Consider the following 18,472-nt stretch of genomic DNA (forward strand, 5'->3'; position numbering starts at 1 on the left):
GCAGAGAGATGCCTTCAAACAGCTTAGAGTTCAGGGTAAACACTTAGGACAGACCTTGGAAATAGACCCCAAGATACATCTTATTTACCCTGCAGTGGGCTTTTTATTGTTTGGTTACAATAAGAAATCTTGCAATAGGTAAGAGAAATTACTTAAATCTTAGGAAGTTAGGAAGACTTCTGGTTTTTATATTGCATTATAAATAATGATTCAGCAAATACGAAGTACTTTCAAAGAACTAGGCACTATGAATATATAGCTCATTTAATTAGTCATTTGATAACTGTTTATTGAGTATTCACTATATGCCAAGTACTGTGTTAGGGACAGGACTCCTATAAAAGAAAAGAACGCTGTAAGGAAGACATAGCTATGAAAAGAAAGAAACGAATAAGGTAAAGGAAAGCCCAATCTCAAGTGAGGATTTAAAAATTTTAATTGGAGATTCAGAAACATACTGAAAGCTTAGGAAGAAAGAAATGAGGGTGGGGTTAAGGTAGTAGGGTACAGTAACCAATGGAGCAAAACCCAAAGCAAATATGGGGGGAGGGGAAGTATGGAACAAGAAGACATGGATTTTCCTTTTAAATAATTTATCATCTCATAAGGAAGCTGACACATATATAAAACCATTTTTAAACATAGAAATTGATAAGCATTTAAACAGGAAATCGAGAATATATAAAATTCTGAGTTAGTCTGAGCAAAAAAAGTCAAATTTGGATGACTTCACATCATCTGAGCACAGTAAAAATATTAGCAAGAATTCTAAAAAAAGTGGTAGTGCTGCTTGACTTCAATCCACTATGAATAAAAACATCCTCTGGGTGACACAAGGAAACTTCTCATTGTTTGAGCCTCAGACTCAAGATTGAGCCTCAGACTAAGAACTGTGTAACCCCAAGCCTTATGACTCTTCAAGTCAAAGTGTTAAGTCTTTGTGAAGGTCTAAAACACAACCAGAGTAAAATTTCTGGGGTAAGATGGGCAAGTAGGAGCTATTTAATCATTTAAAAATAAAATTTAATTCACATCGGGCTTCCCTGGTGGCGCAGTGGTTGAGAATCCGCCTGCTGATGCAGGGGACACGGGTTCGTACCCCGGTCCGGGAAGATCCCACATGCCACAGAGCAGCTGGGCCCGTGAGCCATGGCCGCTGAGCCTGCGCGTCCGGAGCCTATGCTCCGCAACGGGAGAGGCCACAACAATGAAAGGCCCGCGTACCGCAAAAAAAAAAAAAAAAATTAATTCACATAAACATAAGGGCAAACAGTAAAATGAGAAGTATTGATGAAAAGACACCTAGTGATCTCTTTAATAAATTAGATGAGATCTTTAAGGAGCAGGATACAGTGCCAGTAAGAAGAGGAAAAAGAAAAAGTGTTGATAAGACAGCTGCTATAGGGAGAGAAAGGATTCTCTTAAAAAGAAATCCATGTCTGCACTTACAGCCGCGGAGAACAGACTAAGTGTGCTGCTTAGATCGAATGCGTCCCTGACTTCAATTGTTCTATTATTCTGAAAACAATAGGATATTCAAGGATCTTGTCAGACGCTGATTGGAAACAGAAGCCCAAACCTTTAATTGCTGAATGCTTGGTGAAGGCTGGTATACAAAATACTTTTTCCCTTCTGTGATTGGGAGTTTATTCCTCAGTGGACTCCTTTAATGTTTTGAGAAGGAAAGTGACAGGATCAAAGCAGCTTTACAGGAAGGTTAAATGCAACAGTGATATACAGGATGAATGAAGGAATGAAGTGGGAAGACTGGGGCATAAAAAAGTAATTAAAATCTAATAAGTTAGGAAATAAAGATCTGTGGTGACAGGTGAACTAGGGCAAAAAGGGAGGATGTTGACCTTGGTACATACTTGGATTTGAAAATCAATGACACGGGAGACACTGGAGAAATGAAATTGTATCATTTAATGCAATTTTAACAAGTTGAAAAAATCTGTTTTGGAGTGGTGAGGAAAGGTAGAAGATAGATTTTGGTTAGAGTATAAGGTACTTGTAACACACTTTACAGGTCACTAGGCTGGGATCCTAAGGATGAATTACAGATTCTTATTTGGGAGTCATCAGTGGCTCTCAACTGGGGTCAGTTTTGCTCCCCTGGGGACATTTAGCAATGGCAGGGGACATTTAGCAATGGCTGGTGACATTTCTGGTGTCACAGCTGGGAGGATGGTGCTATTGCAGTCTGGTAGGTGGAGGTCAGTAATGCTGTTAAACACCCTCAATGCACAGAAAAGCCCCCTACAACAAAGAATCATTTGGCCCCAAATGCCACTAGTGCCAAGATTGAGAAACCCTGCTCATAAATGTCATAGTACATTAGGCATATCTTGTCCAATCAATGCATGTAGTGTATTTATAGAAAATAAAATTTTCTATAGAAAATTTATAGAAAATAAAAATAGTAACAAGCACTTATTGAATCTTACTCTATTTCAGGCACTATACTCACATTACATGGTTTATTTTATTTAATTTTTTGAATGCTTTGAGACAGATATCACCTTTATCCCCATTTAACAGGTTAGGAAACATCCACAGAAAAGTTATCTACCAAAAGCCACATAGCTGGGAAATTTGGAGGCCCAGATTGCAACCAAAAAGTCCTTTTCTAGAACCATGATTCTAACCACTAAGATGAAACATACAATGGTTATAGGTATGGTATCCTCAAGCCCAGTGCCCCATGGTAGAAAAGAGAGACAATCACACAGAGCAGAAACACTTTTCTCCCTTCATTTTTCTCACACACATATACACACACACACAAATCAACTCTCAAATATTAATATCAATGTTTTTTTCTGTATCACAGAAAATTCCATTGTGCCATTGATACATTTCAGAGCTCCTCCTGGGGGAGGGTTTCGCGTGGGACAGGGAAACCTTGAGCACCATCTAAAGCAGCAGGTTTGACAATCTTAGCGTTTTGACATGTGAGTGTGTCCAGATGTATTTTATCTAATTTGAGAATAATAATAAAGAGCCAGATTTTCCTAATGACAGAATTTTTACCATGTAAATTAGAACGGAATAAAAGTTAGTCTATAATAATATATGTCACGTTTTCTTACTTTCCAATATGCTTTTTTGAATGCCAAAGAAAGATGTAAAATTAAAGCTAATGGCATTGGGGGTATCACTGGATGTTTACATGTGAATGGCACTGTGATTCAGAACATAAAAATATTTGTTGGAAATTACTGATTTAATAGTTAGAATGTATTCACCAAGAGAACCATTTAATTCCTCAATTTTGACTTTCAAATCATCCACTTAAATATAAATTACACAAGCATTTCTCATTTTATCAAACTAGATATGCATAGTTTTTTAGTACAATTTGTTCTCCTTTGGTCACAAAGATAGAACCCACTTCTCTGAAGTACAGTGGTTTCCAAATTTTTAAAACAGTGTACTCATTCTTCAAATTTATTAAGAAAGAAAAATATCCATAAGAAAGAAGTGGAAAAGGAAGAGAGACATTCTGAAACCAGGACGGGGGAGCAGGGGTGTTAGGATAAACTAGAGAGAGGGGGTCCAGAGATCTACTCATTTGGCATCATTGATCTACCCATCAGGCAGCAACTTAAGCAACTTTGGGAGCCCCACAGAACACAATTGTAAAAGGATTATCCAATATATTTTAGGATAATTTAGATAATAAAATTATTATAACTCTTAAAATCATATATTAAACTTGTAGGTCTAATTGATATTTTTGTTTGAAAATGTGATATAATATGCATTTACATATTAAATACTACATCTTATGTGCTAAACTTGAATTATTTATTTTCAAGTGGTGTACAGTCTCCTGAGGCACTCAATTCCTGTCTCTGCCTGTGGGTTATATTCATCTCTTGACCATTTCTGTCAAAAATGCAAACTTAGCTAGTGGGAACATGCTATAAAGCACAGGAAGCTTAGCTCGGTGCTCTGTGATGACCTAGATGGGTGGGAGGGAGGTCCAAGAGGGAGGGGATATAGGTATACATATAGCTGATTCACTTCATTGTACAGCAGAAACTAACACAACATTGTAAAGCAATTATACTCCAATAAAAAAATGCAAATTTAGTTTTTACTATAAAAAGCTAAAGCCAATCACATTTAATGGACTTTTAAATGTAGTTCTCTGACACAACACTTAATTTAAGATGGACAGTTTTACTCTTTTAAACTGTATTTTGGGATTATTTTTGAGCAATGATGTATTTCTTTTGATTGTTCTCTTATTTTCTGATAAACAGTGACTGTAATAAATCTTGATCCTGCCTTTGGTCTAGATATTTAGTAGCTGTGTACTTGTTTTCTTTAATAGTGATGCACATTAATATTTATAACCATTTTCCTTTGCAGCATCTCCCAGATGGCTCCACGCCCAGTGCACATGTTGAATTTTATCTTTTACCGTATCCCAGTGAAGTTCGGAGGAGGAAAACAAAATCTGTTCCAAAATGTACTGACCCCACTTACAATGAAATTGTAAGTATGAGTCAACTCTTGTCCAGTCATTTTGTAGTTTTCTTACCATTTTTCAGTTTAACCAAATATGGAAAATTTACAGTAATTGGCAGTGTTATTCCATAAAGGGAAGACATTTCCCAAAATAGCCACTGTCTGCCGATCACTGTTCTTGATGCTACAGGAACTGGAAAATACAGATACTGCTTTCAAAGTGCTTATGAACCAATTTTCAAATTGTGGTTAGCCTCCAGCAAGAGCCCAAGACTTTACAGCGTTTATTTCACCTACTAACATTATCCCTGACTCTACCTTATTTTCTCTAACAAGTTTTTCTTTACCTGGTTTTCCTTACCTAATAACTTTATCATAGTCTAACCTGTGTATAGCAATCAACTTTATAAAATCTCTTTTGAAAAACTGAAAAAGATAAAGAAGTACAAAGTACAAATTATATTGAAGTTAATTTATATTATATATAGCTCTCTAATTCATTTGTAGTATATGATTTGAACATCTGATCCCCTAATTCTTTCTAAGGCAAACCCTACATTTATTCTCTTGATTCCATCCTTTCCCATCTCCTTTGTACCTTGCTCACTTATTTGCTCACCTTTTCTTAAGGTTATCTCATCCACTGGATCCTCAACTCAGAAATCTTAAAAAAAACAAAACAAAACAAACTCTTCAAGTCAGACTTTCTAAAGCATCCAAATTTTCTTTCCCTCGCTATCACCTCCAAACTTTTGTAAAATTAACACATTTCCTGCTCTCAGTTCATCACTTCCTTCTCACCCTTTAACCCTTTGCCATGTGGATTCTGACCTTGACTGAGGCTGTTTTATTCAAAAGGCATCAAAAGACTCCTAACTGCTCAATCCAATGAGCCATCAGGCTCTTCTCTCCGGAACAGTTAGACGGCAGCACTGTTAACTGCTTCCTCTTTCTTTACACCTCCCTTTTGCTTCTTAAGTTCTACCTTTTCTCTTTTTTTAATCAACATAATTAATTTTTATTGGAGTATAGTTGCTTTACAATGTTGTGTTAGTTTCTGCTGTAGAGCAAAGTGAATCAGCTATAGGTATTACGTATATCCCCTTTTTTGGATTTCCTTCCCATTTAGGTCACCACAGAGTATTGAGTAGAGTTCCCTGTGTTATACAGTAGGTTCTCATTAGTTATCTATTTTATACATAATAGTGTATACATGTCAGTCCCAATATCCCAGTTCATGCCACCTGTCCTTACCCACCTTGGTGTCCATACGTTTGTTCTCTACATCAGTGTCTCTATTTCTGCTTTGCAAATAAGTTCATCTGTACCATTTTTCTAGATTCCACATATAAGCAATATTATACAGTATTTGTTTTTCTCTTTCGGATTTACTTCATTGAGTTCTACCTTTTCTTAATTCCCTTCTATCTCCTCTAACCACTCTCTCATTTTCCTTCATTGCCATTCTTCCTCTGAAAATATTTGCTGGAATTCCATGACCTACCCTCATCTCTTGATATATACACTCAGAAGTATCTTATGTATGTACAGATTTTCATTTATCACTTGTAGGTTGCATCTGAATTTATTCCTCAAACCCTGGCTTCCCTCCCAAGCTTTAAACCTGTATTTCTACCTGATTATTAAAGAGCCCCTTTAGGATGCCTCCTACGCACTTTTAAATCAGGCTTTTCTCCTCTGTTTGCCATCTCCTCGGAAGAAACTTCCTAATGACATCACCCTCTCCCTCACTCACAAGTCCAGTTAATCCCCAAGTTTTGTCAGTTCTATTTGTGCAGCCACCTGCCTCTTCAATCCATCTTCTCCTCTGTGTCCCAGTGCTACTTCTTTGTTTGAAGGTCTTGCAATTTTGGCTAATATAAGAGCCTCCTATCAGCCTCCTATCTTGTGCTTTTCAATTAAATCATTCAAATTTCTATCTAAGGTGTCAAAAACTACTCATATTTATTATTCTCCTACTTAACTTTTTTCAAATGTTCCTTACTGCCTACTGAATAATATCCAAAATCCCAAGTATGGCATTCACAGCCTTTCAAATTTGACTCAGTAATTTTCCTGAGTTGTCTCTGGAGCAATATCATCCTTATATAGTTTTTCAAAAAAATTTTTGTTTTGAGGTAATTATAGATTCACAAGCAGTTGGAAGAAATAATATATAGAGAATTCAAATACCCTTCAACCACTTTCCTGCAATGGTAACACACTTTGCCTACTGACAATATCACTACCAGAAATTGACATTGATACGATCCACTGACCGTATTCCGATTTCTCCAGTTTTACATGTGTTCTTATGTATATGTGTGCATGTTTAGTTCTGTGCATTTATATCACGCGTGTAGGTTTCTGTGATCATCCCCACCGTAAAGGTACAGAACATTACATCACAGTGATTCCTGGTGCTACCCTATTATAGCCACAGACACCCTTCTCCCTCTAACGCCCCATCCCTAAACCCTGGCAACTATTAATCTATTCTCTATCTCTATAACTTTGTCATTTCAAATGTTATGTAAATGGAATCATACAGTTTGTTACATTTTCACTTACCATAGTTCCCTAGAGATCCATCCAAGTAGCTGCATGGATCAACAGTTTGTTCATTTTCCTTGCTAAGTAGTAGTCATGGCATGGAGGTATGACAGTTTAACTGTTTACCAATTAAAGGACATCTGGGTTATTTCTGGCTTGGGGCTATTGCACACAAAGCTGCTGTGCACATTGATATAGGTTTTTGTGTAAATATGTTGTAATTTATCTAAGCAAACACTCAAGATGTAATTACTGGGGTATGTGGTAATGCTGTACATAGTTTTTCAAGAGACTGTCAAACTCCTTTTCTATACCATTTTACACTCCCACCAGCAATGTTTGTGCCAATTTCTCTACATCTTTGCCAGCATTGTTATCACTATATTTTAGTTCTTTTGAAAGGTATAGAGTGATAGCTCATTGTGGTTTTAATTTGCATTTACCTAGTAGCTAATGATGCTGAAGTTTTTTCATGTGCTTATTTACCATCTGCACACCCTCTTTCATGAAATGTTTCTTCGTGCTTTTGTTCATTTTCTAATTAGTTTGCATTTTTACTCATTTTTACTGTTGACTTTTGAGGTTCTTTATATACTAGGGATAATGGTCCTTTGTCAGATGTGTGATTTGCAAATATTTTCTCCCAGTCTGTAGTTTGACTTTTCCTCCTTTTCTCAGGGTTTTTCACAGAGTAAAAATTTTCAATTTTGATGAGACCCAGTTTATCAATTTTTTTTTGTAGACTGCATATTTGGTGGCAAGTCTAAGAACTCTTCACCTAGCACTAAGTTCTAAAGATTTTCTTCTATATTTTTTCTAAATGTTTTATAGTTTTACATTTTACATCTAAGTCCATTATTCATTTTTAGTTCATTTTTGAAGAAAGTGTGAGGTTTAGGTTGAGGTTCACTTTTTTTGCCTATGAATGCCAGTTATTTCAGCACCATTTATTGAAAAAGCAATTCCTCCTATGTTAAATGTCTTTTGTACCTTTGACAAAAATAAGTAAGGAACATCTGTTTGCTCATGCCCTTCCATTGCCCCATACTTAGTCATATTCTCGTCACATCAGACAGCTTGTCATTCCCTGGATAATCCCTATGACCTCTGTGATAGAGCTCATGTAGCTAGCTGTTCACCCTCCTGCCCTTCTCTGCCAACTTTGAGGTTTACCTCAAATATGGACTCTGTGAACCAGTCTCTCTTCCCTGTCTCTTACGCCACATTTACCAACTCTTATTTATTCCTACACAGACTTTTTTCTTCTAGTACATTGAAAACTTCTTGAGGACAAGGAAAATGTCTTATCTTTCTTAGTATCTTTGAAACTTAGCTACTTCTAAAAAGATTTGTGGAATTAAATATTTGGGATAGTTTTATAAGTGACACTTTATGTGTACATATATAAAATGTAAAACTTTCATTTATATATATTCAAATAATAGATACTTTAGTAAGGAAATATATTTTGACATTATTTGTCATGATGTCAACAGCTAGAGGTATACACCTCCCAACTATATATCCCTAGTTTCCATACGTTCTGGATATAAGACCCCCTACATCAATATCAAGAAACTTCTCAGACTGCATGCTGTACTTCAGCATTTATATCTAAGGAAACACATAATGATGAAAAGCCACTAACGATCCAAGAGTTTAAATAAATTTGTGTTTTATTTATCTCAAGCTATATGTACTATAAAAACCAGTAGTAGGGCTTCCCTGGTGGCGCAGTGGTTGAGAGTCCGCCTGCCGATGCAGGGGACATGGGTTCGTGCCCCAGTCTGGGAAGATCCCACATGCTGCGGAGCGGCTAGGCCCGTGAGCCATGGCCGCTGAGCCTGCGCATCCGGAGCCTGTGCTCCGCAATGGGAGAGGCCACAACAGTGAGAGGCCCGCGTACCGCAAAAAAAAAAAAAAAACAGTAGTAAATGCACATGTGTGGAATTATTTTATGATGCTTGCTGTGTCCATAAACTGTCTCACGGCTTGCAATAATTCTGAGTCCTCACATGTTCATGACCCATTGATTAGAAATCAATGCAATACTTTTCTCCATCAGCCCATACTTGTAGCTTGGACACACAGTGTTTATACACTGAACACATTTAAAATTGTTTCAAAAACAATAGTTCATAGTCTATGCATAGCAAACTCCAATTTATACATAACCCAAATGAGAGGAAATGTGAATTAGTGTATGGATAAGTGACTAATAGTAATGATCATCGTATAAACAAATTTGACAGGGAAGCTGACTAAATTTAGAAAGCCATGAGAAGAAGAACACTAACAGTATTTTAATTTTCTCCCATTATGCTGTGTATCAATATAAGAATCTTTATTTATAAGAAATGCAAAAAAAGTGCACCAGTTTTAACTGTGGTTTTACTTTCTCTCCCCCTTAGCTGTGATATAGACCCCCATCTCTGTGCCAAATCCTTCAATTATTTCTGTGCATTCTTAGCAACACCTTATACAGTCGTCCCTCATCCCTTTGTATCTGCAGGGAGATTGGTTCCAGGAGCCCCGAGGATACCAAAATTCATGGGTGCCCAAGTGCTTTATATAAAATGGCATATTTGCGTATAACCTCTTGTATACTTTAAATCATCTCTAGATTACTCATAATACTTGATACAATGTAAATGCTATGTAAATAGTTGCTGGAAATTCAACTTTTCCTTTTTGGAACTTTCTGGAATTTTTTTCCCTGAATATTTTTGATTTGTGGTTGATTGAATCCATGGATGCAGAACCCATGGATACAGAGGGCCAACTGTATGTGCTTGCTAAGGAGCCCAGTAAGTTATCACATGGCACCTACCTTGTTTTTAACTTCTCCCCCTGCTCTGCTTCCTATGTACTGCTACATCAGCCACTCTGGGATTTCTCAAACTGCCAAAGCCAGGCAATGGTCTGGGAAGTGGGAGAGAACAACCTCACTCCCCTTCTTATATAAATCGCTTAGAGGAACACAAAGTGAATATTACATCGCATCACCTTAAAAATCTTTTCATGAAAATAGTTCCTTCAATTGCTATTCATAACCCTCTTTCTCTCTAATATTCTGAGGCTGGGTCAGGATCACTGCCAAGTGTCCCTTTAGTATCCACCCTGCAGATACTAAGGCTCTGATACAGGGCCAAGCTTGTCACCTTGACACTTCCCAGAGTGATTCCCAGCAGGATTGCCAGCAGTCTTCCTAAAAACCCCTCTCACATACAAATCCCTGTGGTAGACATGACTGGGCTCAGGATGGGGCAGGGCTGATGGTCGGAGCGCTCCTGGAATTGCCCTACAGCCTTTAATAAGCAGAGCTGGGATTCTGACTCCAGTGCCATTGCTTTTCTACTCTATGACCTTTGGCATCTGGTTAAGAACCATTATTTTTTTAATGATTCATTAGAAATACAGATTCTACTTTAAAACAGAATTATATTGTTATAGTCAATGTATGTTGTACATTGTATTCCTTTCTTTTTTTCTATTGAAGCATAGCCCATTTACAATATTCTGCGAATCTCTGCTGTACAGCAAAGTGACTCAGTTATACACATATAGACATTCTTTTTTTTTATATTCTTTTCCATTATGGTTTATCACAGGATATTGAATATAGTTCCCTGTACTATACAGTAGGACCTTATTGTTTATCCATTCTATATATAATAGTTTACATTGTATTCCTTTCTTAGATATTATCCTACTTAATTAAATTACCCTAAACAGTGTTTTTCTACTTGATGTGACAATTTCAGACCTACAAATTCAATGTTTGTCAGAAGGCAATGAAGACTTGACACATGCCTGTGGGTAAAAAGTATTATAAAGTGAAATTAAAAGAGCTGTGCATTTTTGGTTCTGTTTATGTTAAGGCAGAATACATATTAAATCATTTGGTGAAAAGACTCAAAGAATATAATCATCTGTGTACTTCTCTAGCATTACCCACTAATTATTCATTGCATTGGAAGAAAAAGGTGCTTATTTTTTTAAACAATGTTATGGATGCAGTAAAGCAATTAGAACAGATATATATATATATATCTTCTATAATGTACAATGATTACATGTTCATAAAACCTCAGTCACTTTCAGAAAAATAGCTTTTGCATAATGAAGCACGGGGGGAAAAATCCATAAAGTAATATAAACTTTGGAGTTCAAATGTTTGTATTTAACCAGGAAGGCAATTAATTCCTGTCATTTATTAAAGAATTTCAGCTTGTTAAATACCTGGGAGACTCAATTTTGTGTACAACTGTTATCTCCAGTCAGGGAAGGCAAAATACCAAGAAACAGCTCTTCTTTTTTTGGGTATTTGATGGATCTTTTTCAGCTGTAATTCATTAGTGTTTACTATGTATCAGGCTTTGTAATAAGGCTTATATTCATTATCTCATTTTATTCTTTCTCACAATGCCAGAAGGTAAATATTATTATCACCATATTCGAATGAGAAAACACATTCAGATGGCCCCCAACTTAGGATGGCTCAACCTGAAATTTTTTTTATCTTACGATGGTGCAGAAGAGATATACATTCAGTAGAAACCATACTTCAAGTTTTGAATTTTGGTCTTTTCCCAGGTAGGATACTCTTTCCTGATGCTGAGCCACAGCTCCCAGTCAGCCACGCAATCACGAGAGTAAACAGCCAATATGCTTACAACCATTTTGTACCCAGACAACCATTCCATTTTTCACTTTCAGTACAGTATTCAATAAATTACATGAGACATTCTGAGCACGTTTAAGGTAGTTAGGCTAAGCTATGATGTTGGGTGGGTTAGGTATATTAAATGTATTTTCGGCTACAGTATTTTCAATTTACCATAGGTTTATCAGGATGTAACCCCATTGTAAATGGAGGAAGAATGTGAGTTGACAAGATTTATATAAATATGAATCATTGACACTGATATGTTTCTTAGAAAGTTACATCTTTAGCACTAATTTATATGATTCACAGAGTTCTTAAACCAGACTTTTCCAAAGGCCTAATGCTTAGAATTATTCCATTTTTCTTCACACACACTAACACTTCGAGGGCCCTTTCATCTATTTTCTCTTATCTCTTAAAATAAGAGATAAGTTCATCTGCTGAACGTGTTGTGGGGAGGAAAATGGAGGATAATTTAGACAGTTCAAAATAACCACTGTAGAGAAAAGGAAAGGAGCTTACTCTGAAGTCCTGGGAAGATAAGCATTCAGGAGACAAGAGTGGTTCACGGAGTCCATGTTGAGCATCCCTTTGTGATGAAAGATGAATTACATTGGTAGGCTTTTGAAATTTTTAAGGAAGCCCTTAAAATCCTTTACTATCCAGGGGAATTCAATAAATTAAATGGAATAATTTGAATAAGCTGTCCTAAGAAACTTAAAAGGTGATCTCCTGTCTGGAATGGGAGCAGGATTCTGGAAGAGTCGGTAGCCAGGAGATGTCACACGAAGCAGGGTAGACTGGATTAGCATATTATATTGTATCTCATTCCCTTGTTTGAATTATTATTTATTTGATAAGTAAACCATTGTTCAGAGCAGCTAACAGATTGATCTTGAATGGAATTTCATTGATAAATTAATGGGTTCGTAAATGGTAGGCAAATGCCGTACGATGGGCTAGAAATTGCATCCATACACACTGAGCAGGCCTCGCAGTGGATTCCAAGGCCTTTCTTCTCAATTTGTTTCCTCTGATTCTTTTTTGCATATATAGAGAACGCTTCTTTCTATCTTGTAGTTTAGCTGTTCAAAGCAAGCATGTTTGTATCATCATATGAAATGCCTCCATATGTGTTATAAGGAGTTTCCTTGGCAACCATGTTGGGTCTATACACAGCTCTCCTCTCCTTTGATGTATAACTAATTTCTTGATAGTACTACACTTTAAAAGCTTCTTTACCACTGCAGGCACTCAGTGGTAGTGCCTGTGACTTACTTCTTGGATATTATAAAACACAGTTTAACAGGTCTCTTTTTTAAAAATAGTTACATGACTAGTAAGTGAAAAACAGAAAAACACAAAACTATACACACAACATAACTACAGCTCAGATTCTTAAAAAGTAATTATATATAGAAAACAAAAAACACATCAAAATGTTAACTGTAATTATCTCCTAATGGTAGAAATAGAAATTTTTCCTTCCTTTTTTATTCTTTTTTTTGTTTCATCCCCATATTTAATGAGCATATATTTTCATAACTAAAAGTTAAACAATTTTAAATAAATTAAAGTAACCATAGAGCGACTGCTTAACATGTAGAAGGAAATACTGTACTACATTAAATTAACACAAGGAAATCATGGAGATTGGTCTGCTTTCCTCATTAGCCTTCAACAAAGAAAGATAGTGTTCAAGGTCCCATGTCGCACAATAAATCCAAGGACAGTTGAAAGGTGACAGGTATTTAAATTTATTCATAGAGAATGACTTACAGTCTTATTAAATTTGGGATAGACAATTTTTAATGGAATCAGAGTAAATTCTAAGCTTCTTAGAGAAATATTCTGTCATTAAACTCCTTTATGTTAGCAGAACCTTTAGCTCTTCAGAATTAGAGTTAGAAATGAAAGATTCTAACATTAACCTATCCATTCCAAGGTACAAGATATAAGTGTGCAAATATTTTTATTAAAAGCAGTATTTTTTAAAAGATGCATTTAAGCATATCTGATTTTTATTCTCTCCCTTTTTAGGTAGTATATGATGAAGTCACAGAGCTCCAAGGACATGTCTTAATGCTTATTGTAAAAAGCAAAACCACCTTTGTAGGAGCAATTAACATCCAACTCTGCAATGTCCCACTCAAGGAAGAAAAATGGTATCCACTAGGAAACAGTATAATTTAAGCATTGCCATGAACATATGCATTCATTACTCGTATTTCTTTCACTTTGGGGCCTTTCTATCACAAGATCAGGACATTTTTGTTATCAAAGATAGCATGGTGGGGACTTCCCTGGTGGCGCAGTGGTTAAGAATCCACCTGCCAATGCAGGGGACACGGGTTTGATCCGTGGTCCGGGAAGATCCCACATGCCGTGGAGCAACTAAACCCACGCGCCACAGTTACTGAAGCCCGCGCGTCTAGAGCCTGTGCTCTGCAAAGAAGCCACCGCAATAAGAAACCCATGCACCACAACGAAGAGTAGCCCCCTCTCGCTGCAACTAGAGAAAGCCCTCTCGCAGCAACAAAGACCCAGCACAGCCAAAAATAAATAAATTTTAAAAAAAAAGGTAGCATGATGGTGTACTAAGGACATAAAGAAAATAAATCAGAATCAGTCTTTTATAGTTATTTGTTCTCTACCTGTGTTTCATTGTTTTCTTAGAACCTTTTTTCCAACTGATTGTGTAAAATTCAATGTATAAAATACAAAAAGGACATTTAATGTGTCTTTTAAATCAAACATGTGTTCACGTTTTATGTGCCTACAGTTAAAAGCAATACTTTAAATGTATTTTCCAAAAAAAGACAAGCAAACAAATCTCATCAATTACTTCAAGACGTAAGTATATCTGTAACAAATTTTTAAAATTTGAATTAAATATATATACCTACATATCCACTTATAATCTTATTTATTGAGGGGATTAGTAAGCTCTAGAAGAATGCTGTTTTAATTTCTGTCAGAAAAAACAAAGATAAATGCCTGAAATTCTTAAATCCAATTTTTGGAAGAAACTTTGTAGTTTTTCACCCTCTTCAGCATCAATCAATTCATCATCACTGGATTTCACACAAACAGAAGTATTTTCACATTTTAAACTTCATTATCTGCTAATTCAAAGATCTCAAACTCTGAAACTCTCCCCTCTGATCAAAACCTCTTCTCTGCACAACAAAAAGTTTTCTTACTTCTGAACCTACTTTCAAATACATCATGATCAGAGTAAACAATCCTGCAGATTTCCACCTGCAAAGTAGGTATAACTCAAGGCACTATGCCACATTCTTTAAGAGAATCAAATCGTTTTTTAAAAATTTCTTCCAATTAAATTACTAAAACCCTTGTTTTACTCAGTGTTTTCCTGTGTGTGGATAAAAAAGTAATTTAAGCTCTTTTATATGGTCATCTGCATAACCATGTAAACATGTAAGACTGTACACTTATTCATTGAAAATATTTGAGTGCCTGGTATGCGTTGATGTAGTCTCATTTCAAATACATGATCATGTGAGTCAGGTAAGCCACAATACTCTGGGCAATGGTTCTATGTTTCAGGTCCACTCACTCTCCCTTTTCTAACAGATAGTGATTCCACACCCTTCTCTCTGCTGAAACCTCATCACCCTCTACTGTAATCCTCACTCTCAGCTGATGACTTTGTTTCCTACTTCACTTAGAAATTGGAATCAGTCAAAAGAAAACCTCTACATATTCCACTAGCACATCTACCTGCCCAGCAGGTTCTATGTTCCTCCTTCCTACTTATTATCATGGAAAAATGACCCAAGTTTCTACCCAAAACCAATCTCTCAACTTGTACATTTGATCCCAGCCCCTCTCACCTACTCACAAACATTACTGAAACTCTCCTCTATTGAAAAGCATCATTTCTTTATTCTCTACTGGATAATTCACTTCGGCATACAACCATGATGTTACACAGTTACATGATGGTACAACCATCATAAAGAACTTCTTGGCACCTCCATCTCTCTTCCAAATACTCATCCAATTGGCCTGATCTTCTTTATAGCAAAATTCTTCAAAATTGTTGTCTCTAATCTCTGCCTCCAGTTTCTGTGCTCTCATTTTCTCTCAGACCATTCCAAGGACGTGTTTGTCCCAAACACTTCAACAAAACTGCTTTTGTCAAGGTCCCTTCTGACCTCCACATAGCTAAATCCAAAAGTCAATTTCCAGCCCTGATCTGAGCTTACCTATCAGCAGTATTTGACACAATCAATAACTCTCTTTCTCAATACTCTTCATTTGGCTTCCAGAAAACAACACCCTTTTGTGCTTTCCTTCTATATAACATCAGTCCCTCCTTCTCAGTCTTCTGTGAAGGAGCATCCTCTTTTCCACAGTCTCCAGTGTTGGAGTGTCCAGGACTTACTCCTTGGTCCTCTTCTCCATCAGCTTTCACTCCCTAGTGACCTCATCTATTTTGATGGTTTTAAATATCATCTGTATGCTGATTATTCCCAGTTTCACAGTTTTATAACCTCAGCCCAAGGAGTGGCCAAGATGGTGCAGTAGGTAGACTCTGAACTCAACTCCTCCCACAGGCACACCAAAATTATAACCACATACAGAGCAACTATTAATGAGAACAATCTGAAGACTAGCAGAAAATATACACAACTAGAGATATAAAGAAGGAATCACAATGAGATTAATAGGAGGAATGGACACAGTATAGTCAACACCCACACCCATGGGTAGGTGACCCACAAGTGGGAGGATAATCACAGTTGCAGACATTCCCCCCAAAGATCAAAGAGTCTGAGCCCCACATCAAGCTCCCCAGACCACGGGCCCCGCACTGGGAAGATGAGCCCCCCAAAACATCTGACTTTGAAGGCCAGCAGGACTTGTATTCAGGAGAATTGGAGGGCTGTAGGAAAGAGACTTTGCTCTTAAAGGGCGCACACAAACTCTCACATGCCCTGAGACCTAGAGCTGAAGCAGTGGTTTGAAAGGAGCCCAGGTCAGACCTACCAGTTGACCTTGGAGAGCCGCCTGGAAAGGCAAGCTATAAATGGAACTCATCCTGGGGACATGGATGCTGGTGGCAGCCTTTGAGAGTTTGTACTATCACAAGGACACTGGTGCTGGCAAGAGCCATTTTGGAGTACTTCCTCTAGCTTATTAGCCCCAGGACCTGGGCCCACCCACCAGCAGCTGGCAGCCACTGCACTAGGCAGGGCTGGCACCAACCAGGCTGGGGGGCAGTCGTGCCTACGAACACGCTCACAGTAGGTGGCCCCACAACAACAGAAGGGCCCATTCAGCCCTCACAGGGGGCAATCCTAGAGTATATAGCTCTGGTGATAGAGGGGAGTGTGCTTCTGGACCCAATAGGATGTCTCCTACATAAGGCCACTTTTCCAAGACCAGGAAATATATCTGACTTACTGAATACATAGAAATAAAACAGAGAGTCAGACAAAGTGAGGTGGCAGAGGAATATTTTTGAAATGAGGGAACAAGATAAAACCTTAGAAGAAGAGCCAAGTGAAGTAGAGATAAGCAATCAACCCAATAAAGAGTTCAAGGTAATGATTATAAACAATTCAAGTGAAGAATGGATGAACACAGTAAGAATTTCAACAAAGAGGGCTTACCTGGTGGCGCAGTGGTTGAGAGTCCACCTGCCAATGCAGGGCATACGGGTTCGTGCCCCAGTCCGGGAAGATCCCACATGCCATGGAGTGGCTGGGCCCATGAGCCATGGCCGCTGAGCCTGCACGTCCGGAGCCTGTGCTCCTCAATGGGAGAGGCCACAAGAGTGAGAGGCCCACGTACCACAAAAAAAAAAAAAAAAAAAAAGAATTTCAACAAAGAGTTAGAAAATGTAAAAAACTAAACAGAACTGAAGAATACAATAATTGAAACAAAAAATACACTAGGTGGAATCAACAGTAGATTACAGAGGAACGAATCAATGAACTGGAAGACAGAGTAGTGGAACTCAATCAGTGTGGTACACCACATTAACAAACTGAGGAATAAAAATCATATGATCATCTCAGTAGATGTGGAAAAAGCTTTTGACACAATTCAACATCCATTTATGATAAAAAAAACGTTCAACAAAGTGGGTATAGAGGAAACCTACCTCAACATAATAAAGACCATATATGACAAGCCCACAGCCAACATAACAGTAAAAGCTGAAAGCATTTTCTCTAAGATCAGGAGCAAGACAAGGATGCCCATTCTCACCATTTTATTCAACATAACATTGGAAGTCCTAGCCACAACTAATCAGAAAAGACAAAGAAATAAAAGGAATCCAATTTGGAAAGGAAGAAGTAAAACTGTCACTGTTTGCAGTTAAGATGATACTGTATATTGAAAATCCTAAAGATACCATCAAAAAGCTATTAGAACTCATCAATGGATTCTCTAAAGTTGCAGGATACAAAATTAACATAGAGATCTGTTGCATTTCTATACACTAACAATGAACAGAAACAATTTCAGAAAGAGAAATTAAGAAGACAATCCCATTTACAATTGCATCAAAAATAATAAAATACCAAGGAATAAATCTTACCAAGGATGTAAAAGACCTGTACTCAGAAAGCGATATGATATTGATGAAAGAAAGTGAAGATGACACAAACAAATGGAAAAATATATTGTGCTCATGGATTGGAAGATTTAATATTGTTAAAATAACCATATTACCCAAAGCAGTCTACAGATTCAATGCAATTCCTATCAAAATACCAATGGCATTTTTCACAG

The 18,472-nt window shown here is 37.1% G+C and overlaps 1 protein-coding gene across 1 annotated transcript in view; it reads left to right on the forward strand.

Annotated features, from left to right (window-relative positions):
* PIK3C2G (phosphatidylinositol-4-phosphate 3-kinase catalytic subunit type 2 gamma) overlaps positions 1-13,957 on the forward strand; it is a gene marked incomplete at its 5' end in the record, with an annotated part of 318,729 nt that extends 304,772 nt beyond the window's left edge. Inside the window, 2 exon segments of the mRNA XM_081248761.1 lie at positions 4,381-4,506; positions 13,742-13,957. Of these exon segments, the coding sequence (XP_081104887.1) occupies positions 4,381-4,506; positions 13,742-13,894 (279 nt within the window). The 3' untranslated portion in view covers positions 13,895-13,957.
* Between the last annotated feature and the right edge of the window lie 4,515 nt (positions 13,958-18,472).

Source organism: Mesoplodon bidens, assembly GCF_964165515.1.
Source record: "Mesoplodon bidens genome assembly, chromosome: 11".
Taxonomy (NCBI): domain Eukaryota; kingdom Metazoa; phylum Chordata; class Mammalia; order Artiodactyla; family Ziphiidae; genus Mesoplodon; species Mesoplodon bidens.